Below are 14,734 nucleotides of genomic sequence, written 5' to 3' on the forward strand. Positions count from 1 at the left end.
TGCTGCTGACGGTGTCTGCCTGGCCATTCTTGGTCATGGGTTCCATGACTGTTAAGAGAGGGAGGCCATTTTAGGCCGGACCTCAAGTTCTCAGAAACCCTGCTTCCCCCCCACCCAGTGCCAGTCTTCACATCTCTACGTTCTGAGAGAGCCTCTGTTGTCTGTCTTCCTGAAGCCTGGACTCTACTCTTAGGAAACTGAAAGGCAGGCTCTGGAAGCCTCTTTGACGATGCCTCTTCTCAGATGCAGGGCCCAGTAGGGGACTCTGTGGGGCCTGGGGTCTGAGGCTGTGGGCTGGTCCAGCTCTGTGCATCTGCCCATGTGCAGGGGACTCCCCCAGGAATCAGACGGGTGCCAAGAGGGAGCCATTTTCTGCCCAGTCTGGGCTCAGAGAGATGGTTCTGAGTGGACCGGATGATGCAGGAGGTCTAGAAATGTGAAGTCATTTCTGTCCTTGTGAAAGGAAGAAGGGAAGACAGGCTGAGGAAAATCCGAGCTGTGGCGCTAGAGCCGTGCTGGGCCACACTGGCACAGGGAAGGGTTTCTGAGCGTGACGCCACACTCCAGGCTGCACACAGCCGCACTCAGACAGCAGCACCGACTCCCTACCAGGGTCAGAATGATGGCTGCTAGCCCAGGATGTGACCGACGCTGGGCTCTGGAGGGTGAGATGAGCAAAGGAGGCTAGAGAGATTCAGGATCCTTTGATTTGTTTCTTCACAATGAAGTTGAAGAAAGCCCCCGTGGAGGCCCCCTGGGCTCCAGAGCAGCCAGAGACGCCCAAAGGAGGAGGCAGCCCAGGTCAGTGGGCTCCGTGATATTCTGTGTAGAACAGGGAACACGTTGAAAGGAGATTCCTCCCTGTCTGTCGGTGGATTCTGAGTTGATTTTAAATACCCAGAAGTGTCACGTGATATAGCAGACATTAATTATAGAACAGAGCTTTTGGAAACTTTCCTAGGAAAGGGACAGAGCTCAAGGTCAAAAGCACTCCTTGTGACGCCATGTTGCTCTGTAACCGCTAAAATTCTCCAGAAACCAGGACTGGCTCAAGATAAATTGCTGTGCTAGTGAAACTGTACCCAGGGGCTGGAGGGAGGTGTGGTTTTCTAGTGTTTAGTCAAAGTCCACTGTGCCCGCTCCCAGGACAGTGTTCTGAGCAAGCTAGAAATGCATTCTTTGATTTTTCTGGTTTGGAAGAAGGCTCAAATTACCATTAACAGTCTGTTCTCTCCCCCACTCCTTCCTGTCTTCATTTCTCCTGAATGTTCCCTAGGCAGCTGAACCTCCACCCAGACCCAAAACCCCAGAGATCTTCAGGTAAGTTAGATTTAGATCAGTATGCAGAGTATCTGAGCTGCAAGCCTGAACTGATGGCAGGGAAGGGGGTAAAGAGTCAGGGTCTAAATCCTGCAGAACTTAGCCCAGTATGTGGGCTCTTTCTGTTTTCAGGGTTCAAATGGAGTGATGTAGGGGGGATGGGAGGCCGGGACTGTGATAGGGTTGACCACAGGGGTCTGGCTACAGCTACATGGTGTCCCTGTGCACCGCCCACCCCCCAGGTCAATGTGCACAGACACCCACATAGCGAGGGGCACTGCTGAAGGGTGGCAGTGTCTGTGGAACATGTCCCTCTGGGGCCAAAATAATGACCAAAGGCTGGGGAGCCATATTGCAGCAGCAGCAGCCTCCTCAGCAGAGGGGGAAGCCAGAGCTTTCAGGAGTTGGGCGAGCAGAGCGGGAAGCTAGATGGTGTGTCCTTTCCCGAGTGGGTGTTTTTCACTCCCTATGGGCACGTGGTCTCTGGAGAAGAGGAACAACTCAAAAAAAAAAAAAAAAAAAAGGAGAAGCCATTCTTTTATAAGATGAGAAGCCAAGAACCACACAACTGACAGCTTTCTTAGGAATTCCCTCTACGTTAGGAAGCAAGCCTAGCTCCCCTACCCGACAAAGAAGGTTTTTGTAAAAAATGAAAAAAGTGTACCACAGCAACTATAAAAATGAGGGGGCTGGTGAACTCACTGCTAACTGTGTCTGCTGGAGGAATCTGTCTCCCCTACATAAATAGCCTGCTGTTTGCAAACAGAAAGCAGGGCAAGGGGATGAAGGGGGAGTGAGAGCAGGTGCACCGGACACCCTGAAGCCAGCCCCGATGTCACACTTTCCAAAGTAGCACAGACGGCATGCCCACGGCCTCCAAGAGCAAAGCAGGTCTTGAGGAAATGGTAAAGGGACAATGACACTGCCTAGCACACAGCTAGGTGGTCTTGGGACACCTTTACCCCCCTGCCCCAGCTGGTCCTGCTCTTCATCCCCTTCTGGCTGTGGCCCCGGGGGACTTCGCCTCCCTCCTCCCCACCCCCCTTTCTCACCCAGCTAGCCCTCACCTGCCCTCCGCCTTGTGTGCTCCCCTGGCCACACTAGCCTGATCCCCCTCAGCCCAGACTGGAGGGCTGACCAAGCCCGCCCCCGGGAAGCTTCCTCCTCAGAAGGGAAGGGTGGACAGGAGAGCAATGCCAAGCTATCTTGTTTTGTGTCTTTCATTCCAGTCCCACTGCCTCTAGATTATGGAGCGGGTTCACATGCAGTCTCCTGCCTGGTCCTGCTCAGGGTCCCAGAGGCAGCTAGGTGTGGAGCTAGAGGGGGCCTGGAGTGAGTCCCCTGGCCCCAAGTCCACCATGCTGTCCCACAGAGCCATGGGTGGGACGCAGTCCAGGCTGGATAGAGGACGGCATCTCACGTCTCCCCCCTGCAGGGCTTTGGAAGGGGAAGCCCACCGTGTGCTGTTTGGGTTTGTGCCCGAGACCCCAGAGGAGCTGCAGGTCATGCCAGGGAACATCGTCTTTGTCCTGAAGAAGGGCAATGATAACTGGGCTACGGTCATGTTCAACGGGCAGGTATTCAGAGGACCCAGGGGTGGTTCTTTTGGCCATGGGATCCTGGCAGTCACTGGCGGACCTTTCTGAGGGGCAGTATCTGCTACCTCACTTGCCCACCAGCTACCTTCTTTTACCTTGGCACCCATCCCTCCCCCATGTCTCTGGGCTCTTTGGTGGTATGGGTGCTATGGGTGCTGATGAACACACCTTTGTTTTCTCCTTTCTGATTCCGTGATGTCGCACCACAGAAGGGGCTCGTTCCCTGCAACTACCTTGAACCACTTGAGCTACGGATCCAACCTCAGCAGCAGCCCCAGGTAACGTGGTGCCGAGGCCTGATCCATTTCCCTCCCATCCAGGCCCCAGCCTCTGCCCCACGATCGACAGGCCTCTCCATAGAGGGGGGAAGGGCAGTGTGAAAAAAGAGCTGTCCTTGTTCGCTCACTAGTGCTGGTCCACCTTGGGCTGGCACCAGCTGCCCAGAGCCAGCCCCGGGGTGACGGAAGGAAGACACCCAGGTGTGCTGAGTGAAGACACCCGAGGGACCCATTGTGCCCACCGGCCTTTCTGGTTCCTCCTGGTCAGGGGTGATTTGGGGCCCGAAGGCTGTCGTATACGAGGGTGAGGCCTTCCCAGAGAAGTTGTCTTCACCCGGAAGCACAGTCCACGAGTTGGCTGGGGAAATCCCATTAAAAAAAGAGAAGCCTTGCCGCTTCCCCATCATTCCCCAAAGGCCTGCCCTTTTGCCCGGCCTGGTGACTGGTCTTTGCTGGGTCTGCTGTGTAGATGTCTGACAGGGGGACCTGTCTCTCTCCGGGCTGTGCAGCTGGTTGTCCTCTGGGGGCTTGGCCCTCCCTGGTCAGAGTTACTCTACCCCGGTGGCTTGAAATGCTTTAAATGCCACACAAATGAGAAGTGGACTTTCTCCTTTCAAGGAGCAAGATGTGGGGGTGAGGGGCTAGTCTCTAACCCCAGACTCGGACCTACCTCACCTCCAGCAGATTTCCAACATGGTTGGGCAGCAAGGGCCTCTGAGGTGGGGGCTGGGGCGGGGGGGTTAGGGTTCTTCTTTCTACTGATTGCACCAGGCCAACCTGCCTCCCCTTTAACCAGCCCTTTCCTCAGTCTCCCCGGATGTTACCACCCTTCCAACTTTTAGGAAGCCATTTGCATCTGGCTCCTTTCCATTTGGTCTCCCCCTTCCACACCCCTACTTATGAACTTCGTCTGAATGCGGGCTCTCACCCTCTCTGTCACCTCCAGGACGAAGCCTCCCCAGAGTCTGATATCCCAGCCCCCCCCAGTTCTGATGCTCCTGGAAGACCCCAGTTGCCACCAGGTTAGTGTCCCCGGAATGACATCCTTGGTCCGTGACCGAGAGCTGCTCGCCCAGCCTTCTAGGAGATTCTGGTTTCTTCTCCCAGCATGCCACTCAGCTTACGAACGCATAGCCCCAGGGGCCCTCTCTCCTGCACCACCCACCCACCCACCACAGAGCAGATAGAGGTCCTTTCTCCCTACCTGCTCCCAAATACTGACAGGGCTTGGGCAAATGCAGCTGGTTTGCGGGGGTGGGGGTGGGGGTGGGGGGAAGCGGTGGCGGTGAGTGTCACCAGACTTCTCAGTCATTAGGCACTGACAACGTGTCCCAGGAGAGAAGGTTGAAGTTATTGCACATGTTTCCTCAGAGGGATGGAGTGGCTGTTTTCAAATGTCCCAGGAGGTCTATCTGGAAAAGAAACTGCTTTGCAGAGCCCTGAGGCGTAGACAAGCGATAACGTGAACAAGGAGCAGATGTGAAAGGGCGTTCTCCCCGTGTGTGGAGCGGGTGCCTGGGGAAGGCAAGGGCTTCTGGTCACTAATGCAGTTTAAGCAGTAAGCATTCTGGGAAGGGCTTGGTAGACGGTCTGTCCAGATCCTGGATGGATGGGTGTTATGTCTGCCAGGTTACTGGAACCCTTTGGGGGTGCTCCCCACACTTCTAATTTTATTTTGAAAACTGTCAAACCTACAGGTTGAAAGTTGAATGTGTAGCACAATAAACACCAGAAGACCTTTCATCTAAAGTCACCAATTGTTTACATTTTGCACCATGGACTCAGCTCGCTCCCCTCCCTCCCCTCAGAGCCGCCCGAATGGAAGTTATAGACTCATGGGATTTCACCCCACCCTCGAGTATTAGCTTCTATTCTCCTGTGTAACTGCAGCACAATTGTGTAGCGAGGACACTGGACATGAATATAATATTAAAGAGGGTATATTTCATATTCAAATTTCTCCAATTACCCCTCAGATCAGTACCTTTTTTTTTTTCTGTCTAGGGGCCCATCAGGGATCACATATTAAATTTTTTTAATGTTTATTTGTGAGAGCGAGAGACAGAGCATGAGCGAGGGAGGAGCAGAGAGGGAGGGAGACACAGAATCTGAAGCAGATGCCAGGCTCTGAGCTAGCCGTCAGCACAGAGCCTGACATGAGGCTTAAATTCATGAACCGTGAAATCATGACCTGAGCGGAAGTCAGATGCTCGGCCAACTGAGCCCCCCAGGTGCCCCAAGGACCACATATTAACCTAGGAAGATTTTATGACTATAGACTCCTAGGCCTTGGATTCTGATATTTTAGAACTGGAATTGGACTTCAGAATCTGTATTTCTAGGGGGGGAAAAAACTCCCAAGGGATTCTAATGATTAACTGGGTTTGAGATCAGTAGTCTTTTTCGATCATGTGCTCTGTGCCCTTTCTACTAAATATCTTTATGCAGATTTCTCTTATATAAATTCTGTGCATATTGGTACATTAATATATTATGCACCTTAGGAGACATACACAAAAATAAAGAACGAGGTAAAAATAAGTGGTTCTATCATTGCTTCTCGTGGCCTCGGGCTCATCTTGCACTCCCTGCTTTCATGACGTCCGAGTTTAACTGGACTTTGGGGTCCCTGCTAACCCCATGCATTGCTGGGGATGTGCTGGTCCTTGATACTTGCCTGTATGCTCCCCGGAGGCAGGGACTGGGTTTATTTGCATGTTTGGGCTTTGCCTGGAGTGGGATTTCCCCCATCATTTATTAAGGTGAAGACTCACCTCGGAGATTAAAGGTAAGAAGTCAGGTGTTCTATTCTAACAGGGTTCATACTGCCTAAGTCAGGTGCTGGGCCGGAGTGTTCATTCACCATCTTCTTTTGTTTTACCTGTTCCTTTCTCCATGTAGGTCAAAAAGAAAAAGAAGAGTCCAAGGTAACCTTTTCTCCTTGCACTGTTTCAAATGCTAGAGAAAGGAAAAGCTTAAGCTACCCACCACGAGCCTGTCTCCCTGGATTAAGGAAAGTCCAAAGGAAGGGTGGATGAGCTGCCATCATACACACAGTCTGTGAGCTAGGGACCCCTGAACAACCTTCCCCGCCCCCATGCACACATTGCCTACTGGCCTTTAGTGCATGGGCCAGATCTTCTGGCCTGCAGGAATTCCTATCCAGGCAAGAGGTGCCGAAGGGCTGTCTGAAAGCCCTTCACATTACTGTCAAGCCGGTTAGCTACTGACCTCTCCCTGCTACACCGAGTAGCCCCGCTCAGGACAGGCTTCAGATGCTCCTGCGTTCTCTTTGCCTCCTCTCCCCTCAGGAAGTCAAGCTCAGAGTCCCCATGCCCTACACACTCAAGGTGCACTTCAAGTACACGGTGGTCATGGAGACGCAGCCTGGGCTCCCCTACAGCCAGGTCCGGGGCATGGTGTCTAAGAAACTGGAGCTGCTGCCGGAGCACACTAAGCTGAGGTGAGTCCACCAAGGCGGCAGACGGGGTGCAGCTGGGGACCTGGCGCTGGCCTGGACCAGAGAAGAGACCCTGTACTGCTGTCTCCGACTTGGTTCTCACTCCCCTCTCTCCAGCTATCGGCCTCAGGACAGCACTGAGCTGGTGCCCCTCTCAGAAGACAACATGGAGGCTGCCTGGGCCCAGGTGAAAAACTACCGCCTGACTCTGTGGTGTGAGAACACAGTGGTGAGTGCAGCGAGTCCAAGCGCACCTCGGGTCGCGCTTGTACGGGGCCACTTCCGCAAGAGCATTGCGATGCTTAACCGAGCACCTTTGGCGAGCTGGGCACTGTGGCTGGTGTTGACGATAGGGTGGGTGACAGCCTCCCTTTTCCCTGCACCCCGGATGCCGCCAGGAGAGGGGTCCCCACAGGAGAAGAGCAGGCCCAAGGACGCCCAGAAAGCCTCTCTGCCACCACTGATAACGGATCCAATGTTTGGGCCCATGGCTCTCCAGCAAGGCGGGAATAAAATCCTAGCTTGAGGCTGAGCTCAGACCATTCTCCACTTTAAGTTTCCACGGAGAAGGGCACTTGGGGTTGGAAGGTAATAGTGAGCATTTAGTTCGCAAAGAGAGGACTCGGATAAACGTCCTACTAATAGGAAGCTTCCAGCAAGAACTTCCCATGCGCCATATGGTGTGCTAAGCGCACACTACGTATCCATCCTCACAGTCCCCATAACTCTCGGAGGAGCTGTCATCCCGTCCTAGGGTTTAAGAGGCGAGGCCAAGAGAGGTCACCTTGACCAAGATTATCGCCGGTTGGTTGGTAGAGGAGCCAGGGCTCAGTGGGTGTTTTGACTCCAGGGCCTGCCTACATTCTTGAACACCTTTCTAGACCTCAGCGCCTAGAAAAGAGTTAGCTGGCTGGTCAGTAAGAGTGAAAGGTGTTAGGGGCAAAGTTAGAGGCTAGAAGTAGGGGCTAGAAGTTAACACTCTTGACTGTCCCTTTGTCTCTGGAGGCAATGAAAGCTGCCATTTCGTTTTGTTGTTGATGTTAATTCCCTCCCGCAACCGTGGCCCCTGAAAAGGAACTATCTGCTTTCTGTCAACATACCAGCATACTTTTTTTTTTGCCTTTTATGTAATTTCATGTAATTATTGATGTTTATTGATCATGTAAGTGGGTGGTACAGTACATATATTCCTATGAATATATATACTGTATGTATAAATTTGTTTTATCATCCATTTCAATACATACTTTCCCTTTTTATATATACTTTTATGTTTTCATAGTCCATTTTTTTAATGTTTATTTTTGAGAGAGAGCACATGCACATGTGCACAAGTAGGGTAGGGGGCAGAGGGAGTCAGGGGACAGAGGCTCTGAAGCCAGCTCAGAGCTGACAGCAGAAAGCCCAATGCAGGGCTCAAACCCACAAACTGGGAGATCATGACCTGAGCCGAAATCAGACCCTTAATCCACTGAGCCACCCAGACAACCCATAATAGTCCATTTATTTGGATTGCTAATGGTATTGCCAAATGGTACTGCATAGTATGAATACTACAATTTGTTTATTGCTTCATCTGTTAGTGGATATTTGGATTGATTCAAGTGTTTGTTGAGTGACATTTACCCTTGAATGACAGTTGTTGAGCACTTACTGCTCTCTCTCTCTAGGCACTGGAGATACAAAAACTAGTAAGACATGGGGGGGCCTGGGTGGCTCAGCCGGTTAAGCATCTTACTCTTGATTTCTGCTCAGGTCATGGTCTCACGGTTCATGAGTTAGTGCCCCGAGGTAGGCTCTGTGCTGACAGCATGGAGCCTGCTTGGGATTCCCTCTCTCTGTCCCTCCCCTGCTCACTCACTCACTCAGGCACACACTAATGCATGCACACACACACACACACACACACACACTTCTCTCTCTCTCTCTCTAAATAAACTTAAAAAGAAAACTAGTAAGACATAGGCTCTTCTTGGGGGAAAACACAGGGCATGTGTTGAGTGAACTGATGGAGATGTACAAATAGGTCAACCGTTATAAGCACATGGGAGGGTATCTCACCCAAAACTGTTGAAGGAGATGGAGGTGGGACAAGTCAGTAGTCTTTCTAGAGAAAATGATGCTGAAATCATCTTGAAGCTTAGCCTTAAAATGGTAAATCGAAATGAGCAAGGTGGAGGAAGTTAGGGTACCTTACACATATGGAAGAGCAAAGGGAAGGCCCTAAGAGTCAGCAGTGGGTGAAGGGAGGGGTCAGTGTTCCTGGACATGACAGGGCGAGTGCTAGGGGACAGGCTGGCAAGGCACCAGAGCCACATGATGGAAAGCCTTGCATGCTGCTGCACTAGGATGAGCTTGTGAGCAGGGGAGAAAGTAGGGGGAATGACTGTTTGGGACGGATGATTCTGGGGCATACGAGCAAAGCAGGAGGCTCCACGAGGCTGGCCGGCCAGTGGCCTTCCTCTAAGTACTCAGCTCCCCGTGCACAGCCCTGACACTCAGGAGTCCTAACACAATCAATGAGACTGCTGTCTCCACTGACCAAAGCTGTGGTCTTTGTGACACCTTCGATTCTCACCCCGCCCTGACTCATCTGTTGCCTGCTTTAGCATGTTTTTTAAAGTTTATTTACTTTTTGATAGAGACAGAGAGCACAAGCGGGGGAGGGGCAGAGACAGAAGGAGAGAGAATCCCAAGTAGGCTCCATGCTGCCAGTGTGCACATCCCAAAGTGGGGCTCGAACCCACGAAACCGTGAGATCATGACCTGAGCCAAAATCAAGGGTCAGAAGCTTAAATGACTGAGCCACTCAGGAGCCCCTGCTTTAGACTTTTGGACTGTGGCATCTGCAGTTACATCAGTAGGCGGCACAAAATGCAACAGATCATGTGTGTACCCTTCGGAGAGCTGTTTTTCACCTACAAATGGGTTTTGAGGCTATGGAAACAACCATACTGGCCAAGCTATCCCAAAACCACTCAGGCCTTGGGCCCCATGAGGGCAGAGTCCCTCCTCCACCCTCATCCCCACCGCTGGGCAGGGGCTTCTGCTTAGTGACTGAAGGGTCTCTTAGGTGATTCTCAGTAAAATCAAAGATAGGTTTGCTGAGAAAGAAAAGTGAGTTGGGAAGTTAGAAGTAAATGTGTGCCTGGAGGAAGGCCCAGCAGCTCTAGCCCAAGGTGGGTGGGACCTAAGAGTTGCGAAAATTGTCTTCAGGAAGGACGGCCACTAGAACGGATTGGCTGGTGCCGCTGGCTGAGTGGTGAGGCACCGGGGCCTTGGGCAGGGGCGGGTGAGTAAGCGCCGGTGCAAAGGGCCCCTTGGAAGTTTGAAAGGTCACCCTAGGTGTTCCGTTGTCTGTCTTGGTACTAATCCTTTCAGTATCGTCTTGAAAGGATTCTGCCTAAGAGCTGTGCCCTAAATGTGACTTAGTTCATTTCACAGGTTTATTGTGTTTAATTATTGCTGATTTTTGTCCTTTGAAGAGAGCTCCAGTCTCATTAGTGGCTGTTCAGAGCTAACCCTCCCCAAATTCCCAGCACAGAGTCTTTCTGGCCCTCAGCCCTGCCTCAGGCGCCACTGCAGACTGTTCTTCATCACTGGCCCTTACTCTTGTTGGTGGCAAGTCAGGAGGTTCTCAGGCACTTCCTAGAAGGGCAGGAAAATGAACTATCATTTAAGAATCTACTCCATGCAGGAACATTTACCATTAACCAAGCTTAAATATATCAGTATTTAATATATTATATTATTCCATATTAATTTATATTATTAAATATATTAACATATTTAAATACTGATGTATTTAAGCTTGGCTAATCCTCTCCCAGCGTGTTTAGTGACTGTCAGCTATTACTAGTCCACCTCCTGTCACTTCAGTCCTCTAGTCTCAATTTCAGGAAAGTAAACTGAAGTATAGAGTATATAGAGGTCACACTGCCTGCTCAGGGACGCAGCAGGAGAGCAGGTGGAGCAGGGACACAAACGCACTTGCGACTCTGGAGGGCCATTTCCCCCTTACTGTACTGCCTTTCTGTCAAAGGGATCTGCCAAGGCTGGAACAGGCAACAGGAGGGGAGAACTCTGAACAGTCGGTACAGCGTTTGCCCTAGCAGGGTTCTAATGTGGATTTGTTTGATCCTGATACACTGCTCTAGAAACCGCACCCCTCTTTTCAACATCTGTGGATCAAAAAGGACCACACTGGTGACCAGGATGTGTAGCTACACAGAGCAGAACGCAAAGCCTTCCTCATGGCCTTGGAAAGATGTTACGGTGCTCTGCAGGGCTTCTCAAACTTTATCAAGTGTGAGAATTACCTAGAGGGCTTGTTGAAATGCAGATTGCTGGGTCCCACAATGCCAGGAGTTTGATTTGATGATAGGCTTGGGACAGGACCAGAAATGTACGTTTCTAACAAAGCTCCTAGTATTGTGGATGCCTGGGAAGGGTGTTGGATGCGGAGTCAGACACCTAGATTTGACTGTCAGTTCTGTCACTTGTGACTCAGTTTCTTCAAAGTAGTAATCTTTTTCAGGATTACTGTAAGGTTTCCATAAGATCTTAAGATTGTATAGGGCCCTAAAGACCTTTTGGGTTCACTTATCCAACCATCCAGTATTCATAAAGTGCACGTTGGGTCTATGCTAGAGACTGATCACAAACTTGCCTTTATTATATCCCGGGTGCTACACTGACATTTCACCAATTTCTTTAGCAATGGTCAATGTTCACTGGCCTTTTATTATTTCAGGGTGACCAAGGCTTTCCAGATGAACCCAAGGAAAGTGAAAAATCTGAAGCTAATAACCAGACAACGAAACCTCAGCTTAAGGAAGGAGGCCAAGTGGTAGCACTCTTCAGTTATGAGGCTACCCAGCCAGAAGACCTGGAGTTCCAGGAAGGCGACATAATCCAGGTTTTATCACTGGGTAAGTACTATTCGTGGATGACAGAAACTATTTTCTGTGTTGGCAGAAATAAATTCCAGGAAAGAGGGAAGTATTAACCATCTACAAACCAAACTTTAAATTTTTTTAAATGTTTTATTTTTGAGAGAGAGAGAGAGAGAGAGAGAGAGACAGACAGACAGACAGACAGACAGACAGAGACAGCGAGAGACAGCGTGAGCAGGGCAGGGTCAGAGAGAGGAGTCACAGAATCTGAAACAGGCTCCAGGCTCTGAGCTAGCTGTCAGCACAGAGCCTGATGCAGGGCTCGAACCCACGAACCATGAGATCATTGACCTGAGCCGAAGTCAGACGCTTAACTGACTGAGCCACCCAGGCGCCCCCAAACCAAACTTTAGTCAGTGCTTTCAATCTCCTTCCTAGTTTTCAGCTGGAGGGAGCAAAATGGAATGTTACACCTTTCCATCTGTTGCTCCACTGGGCAGGGAAGCAACACATGGCAGACTTAGCTAACATTCTGATTATTAAAGATGGCTGTGTTTTGGAAGCCATGTATTCTCATTCCCAGAGTTAACCAACTGGAAGGTGGCCGGGACCATTTTGCCTTTGCAACAAGCCCTAAGGATACTTTTCTGCAAACTGCAGTACTTTGAATTAATGTACTCTTTTCTTTTTAAACACTTATTTTTTTTTTCAGAGAGGGAGAGAGAGAAAAAGAAGGGGAGAGAGAGAATGAGAGAATGAGCCAGGGAAGGATAGAGAGGATCCTGGAACAGAGGATCTGAAGCAGGCTCTGTGCTGACTGCTGAGAGCCCAATGTGGGGTTCGAACTCGTGAACCATGAGATCATGGCCTGAGCTGAACTCTGACTCTTAACTCATTGAGCCACCCAGGTCCTCTGACCCTGCAACCATTTTTTAAGTGTCAAACAACTAGCTGGTCTGTCCAGCTTTTGTTGTTTGGTAGGGGTCGGGGTAGGAATGAGATAAACTAGAGAACACACAGAAAAACCTTCTGGGTAGATACACTGAGAAAAAAGAAGGTGGCGTACTCCTTATTGTGACATGTATAAAAGTCTAAGTTGGTTTAATTCAGTTAAGTACCCATAAAACAGTTTGAAACTTTATCATAACTAAAGAGGAAACAATTCAGCAGAAACAGATTTACAGTGGGGTTGAGGGTGAGTTCAGTCATATTCAACAGTTACGAAGTGGCTTCATTCACAATGTTTCTCAAACTTTAATATGAACCACCTGAGAATCTTGTTAAAATGGATTCCAACCCAGGTTTGGGGTGAGACTTGAGATTTTGCCATTTCTCCCCCCGCCCCAAGATTTCATTTTAAGTGATCTCTAGACCCAACAAGGGGCTCAAACTCACAAACCCGAGATCAAGAGTTGTATCCTCTACTGACTGAGCCAGCCAGGGACCTCTGACTTTCCTAACAGCCTCCTAGGATAGAAGACCAGCAAATGCTCTGGTCCTTGACCCCCTCACATGCTAAGTGCAAGGGATCAAGACAGAAGTTTGCAATTAGAATTACCTGGGGGAACTTTAGAAAAAACTGACACTCAGCCACATCCCACACTAATTAAAGCAGAGTTTCCAGGGACGGGATCCAAGCAGCATCTGATCTAGACATCTTACATCCAAAGATGAACTTCTGAACTAGTTTCATGTCCTAGTAGATCAGCTTTGGAGTAGGTCAAACCTAAGATGTCTGGTATTTATTTGCAGAGTAACACAACAGGCTATTAATCTCTTCAGGTCTCCTTTTCGGGAGTAAAATGGGGTACTATCCACAATGGAGTTATTATGAAGTCTGAGAGTATATTTAGATCTAGCATAGTGCCTATAACTTACTAAAGGCTCAAAATTGGAGCCACTAAAATCTATATATTTTATAAACTAAACTATGGACTATTTTATGGACTGAACCCATGACTGGCTCTAACTCAATTCTTTATCAGTCACTAGTGGGCTTTCATTACTAATAAATATTTGACCCATGAACAATGCAGGGTTAGAGGCGCCAACACGCAACCCCCCCACCCAGGTACAGTAAAAAATCTGGGTAGGAGTTCTGACTCTCCAGAAGGTTAACTGCCAATAGTCTGCTCCGATTTAATATATATTTTATATAGGTAGCATATATTGTGTTCTCACAATAAAGCTAGAGAAAATGTTACGAAAATCATAAGGAAAATACACTTATAGCACTGTATCAAACAATCTGTGTTTAAGTGGACTCTCACAGTTCAAATTTGTTATTGTTCAAAGGTCAACTATTTAATTTATGGGACATCCCTTTCTATGGATAGGGACATCAAGATTCCTAACAGGAATTGGACAAAACTTCCCTGTTTTAAAGAAAAAAAAAAGTATCTCAAGATTGTTCAATTTATTTCATCTTATTTTTCTGACAACTTTTTGAAAAATGTGATGGTGAAGTCCTGTTTACTCCTCCCTCCAATCACTTCCCAATACGGACTTTTCAATCTGGGCGGCATATCCTGAGGAGGTAATTTTCCTGTACTGATTTCAGAAACTGATGCATACATTTCTCTTCATCAGTGAACGAAGACTGGCTGGAAGGGGAATGCAAAGGGAAGATTGGCATCTTCCCCAAAGCTTTTGTTGAAGAACACGCAACTACAGACCTGGAAAGCTCTCCTAGAGGAGTCTAGAATGTTTTATAACCTACAAGGTTGGGGGAAAGGAACTAGCACGGGTGAAGCGTAGCATGCCTCTGCAGAGCACTGCACGGAGACATTACTGTAAGTGCTACCTAATCCACGTTTCCCACGGAGAACTTATCCTAATGATAACCCGGGGGTGGGGGAGGGTCTTCTAGGGCGTCGATAAGGTTTCTTGTTTGGAGTGCCGACTACCCCAATGTGTTCTCTCTGTGAAAGCTCACGGAGTCGTATACTTGCTATCGGGGCACTTCTGTATGTGATACCTCAATAAAACCTTACAAATACAAGACTGAGTGCAGGCCCAAAGCCTACGTATAAATACCCCTGTTCCTGTCCCACTAAGTCGCTGACTCCTAGATCCTGAACTAAGTTTACAGGTAATTCACATGGTGCACACAGGTTTTATTAAAAGTCTCGCTGCTTCCCATGGAATACAATTTTCAATTCCACAGAGAAAATACTAGAGTTA

At 49.2% G+C, this 14,734-nt stretch overlaps 1 protein-coding gene across 1 annotated transcript in view; it reads left to right on the plus strand.

Annotated features, from left to right (window-relative positions):
* NCF2 (neutrophil cytosolic factor 2) overlaps positions 1 to 14,554 on the plus strand; it is a 31,777-nt gene extending 17,223 nt beyond the window's left edge. The window contains exons 7-15 of the mRNA XM_029935227.1: positions 1,277 to 1,320; positions 2,756 to 2,897; positions 3,128 to 3,196; positions 4,143 to 4,218; positions 6,098 to 6,123; positions 6,508 to 6,659; positions 6,774 to 6,885; positions 11,410 to 11,587; positions 14,141 to 14,554. Of these exons, the coding sequence (XP_029791087.1) occupies positions 1,277 to 1,320; positions 2,756 to 2,897; positions 3,128 to 3,196; positions 4,143 to 4,218; positions 6,098 to 6,123; positions 6,508 to 6,659; positions 6,774 to 6,885; positions 11,410 to 11,587; positions 14,141 to 14,253 (912 nt within the window). The 3' untranslated portion in view covers positions 14,254 to 14,554. The remainder of the gene's footprint in view (positions 1 to 1,276; positions 1,321 to 2,755; positions 2,898 to 3,127; positions 3,197 to 4,142; positions 4,219 to 6,097; positions 6,124 to 6,507; positions 6,660 to 6,773; positions 6,886 to 11,409; positions 11,588 to 14,140) is intronic.
* The last annotated feature ends 180 nt before the right edge of the window (positions 14,555 to 14,734 follow it).

This window comes from Suricata suricatta, chromosome 3 (genome assembly GCF_006229205.1).
Source record: "Suricata suricatta isolate VVHF042 chromosome 3, meerkat_22Aug2017_6uvM2_HiC, whole genome shotgun sequence".
Lineage (NCBI taxonomy): Eukaryota > Metazoa > Chordata > Mammalia > Carnivora > Herpestidae > Suricata > Suricata suricatta.